The 1351-nt window shown below is 30.6% G+C and overlaps 1 protein-coding gene across 1 annotated transcript; it reads right to left on the bottom strand.

Annotated features, from left to right (window-relative positions):
* Positions 1 to 487: 487 nt before the first annotated feature.
* Positions 488 to 1165, bottom strand: LOC105559149. Its single transcript, XM_012007246.1, has 2 exons — positions 1005 to 1165; positions 488 to 911 (listed from the first exon to the last, which is right to left on the bottom strand). Exons 1-2 carry the CDS (start codon positions 1140 to 1142, stop codon positions 684 to 686), a joined length of 366 nt encoding a protein of 121 aa, XP_011862636.1. The 5' UTR covers positions 1143 to 1165; the 3' UTR covers positions 488 to 683.
* Positions 1166 to 1351: the final 186 nt, after the last annotated feature.

Below are 1351 nucleotides of genomic sequence, written 5' to 3'. Positions count from 1 at the left end.
CCATATTTCTGATTTCTGTTATATTTTGATGTTATTTCCCATATATTGTATGTTAAGTTTTTTTTTAGATTGCCTCAGAAATTTGCGAAATAAGTTATTGGAAACTTATATAGCGCATCGCTCATCATTGGCAATACAAAAAGGGCTGAAAATAAAGCTACATACAAGGTGTAATGCAATAATCACAAAGGTAATTATATGTTATCATATATCTCGAAGTAATGATACGTGCAGTTGAACGTGACTGACTTACCAGTAAGCTCTTACCATATTTTATAATAATAATAATAAAATGGTTAATATTTCATACCTTTGGTACCTTTTGACTATTATAATACCTTCCTCATGCTTTCCTCCGAATTAATCCACAGAAGCATCGTCTCCAGCTTGTGTTTTCCGCTTCTCCTCATTTTGATGTCTCGCCTTTGAATGTCGAAACCACTCCATAATTCTCCGTTGGATCTTGCCCTGATCGGTGTCTGGAATATTCCGAAGTACGCAGCCTGCAAACATTTTCCTCATTTTAATATTTTTTTTAAATATAAATACAGTGCATCGTATTTCATTGAATAATTATAAACTTCTTATAATGTAAAAATTGGCAATAATATTTAGTTAAGATGAAAACTAAAATTGAGCAAAACGATAAATTGTTATATCTAGAATTGGAACTTAAAAATTTATCAAAAGCTTGCATTTCTTACTTGTTTACAAAACCTTTTGCGTATAAATACTGCTACGTAGTACTTACTGAAAATCACTTTTATTAGTTCCAATTTACGCAGTGGTTCCTTTTCGCATCGACCCTGCCAATTGTACTTCTCCGCCAATTTGTTTGAGAATATTTTACATAATATTCTCTTTACGGCATCAGTGACGTCAGTTCCTCCGATAGTTTTGATATACGCGCGCTGTGAATTAAAATAATTTTACATTACTATCTCTAAAACTAAAATCTGTATATTATATTTAATATTAACTTAAATGCATATGCGTTAACTTACTATTGCAGCATTATGTTGGGAATCATGATGTTTCAAGATCTCCTCCACCTCCATCAATTCTTCAACAGTTTGCAACGGAAATCGGGTTTCAACGCTTTCAAAAGAAATCTCCGTGTTCTTGTCCACTTCTGTTTCCATAATTGTCTTTTTAACTAAAATATCCAACAAGGTAAGTGTTTGCTTCATATCATATTCTATGGTCGCTATTTCTCTCGTTAATCTTTTCAAATGATCCACTGTAAATATAAATTTAATATAATTTAATAAACAAATAAAATATACGTTCTTGAACATTTTAAATTGATATTTTTTTTAACATATATGAATATTTTTGCATATCTGTTATT

The sequence above is a fragment of the Vollenhovia emeryi genome, unplaced genomic scaffold (assembly GCF_000949405.1).
Source record: "Vollenhovia emeryi isolate VEMERY1.0 unplaced genomic scaffold, V.emery_V1.0 DF946857.1, whole genome shotgun sequence".
Taxonomy (NCBI): domain Eukaryota; kingdom Metazoa; phylum Arthropoda; class Insecta; order Hymenoptera; family Formicidae; genus Vollenhovia; species Vollenhovia emeryi.
Note: the sequence above shows the minus strand (reverse complement) of the source record. Positions and strands in the feature narration are given on the sequence as shown.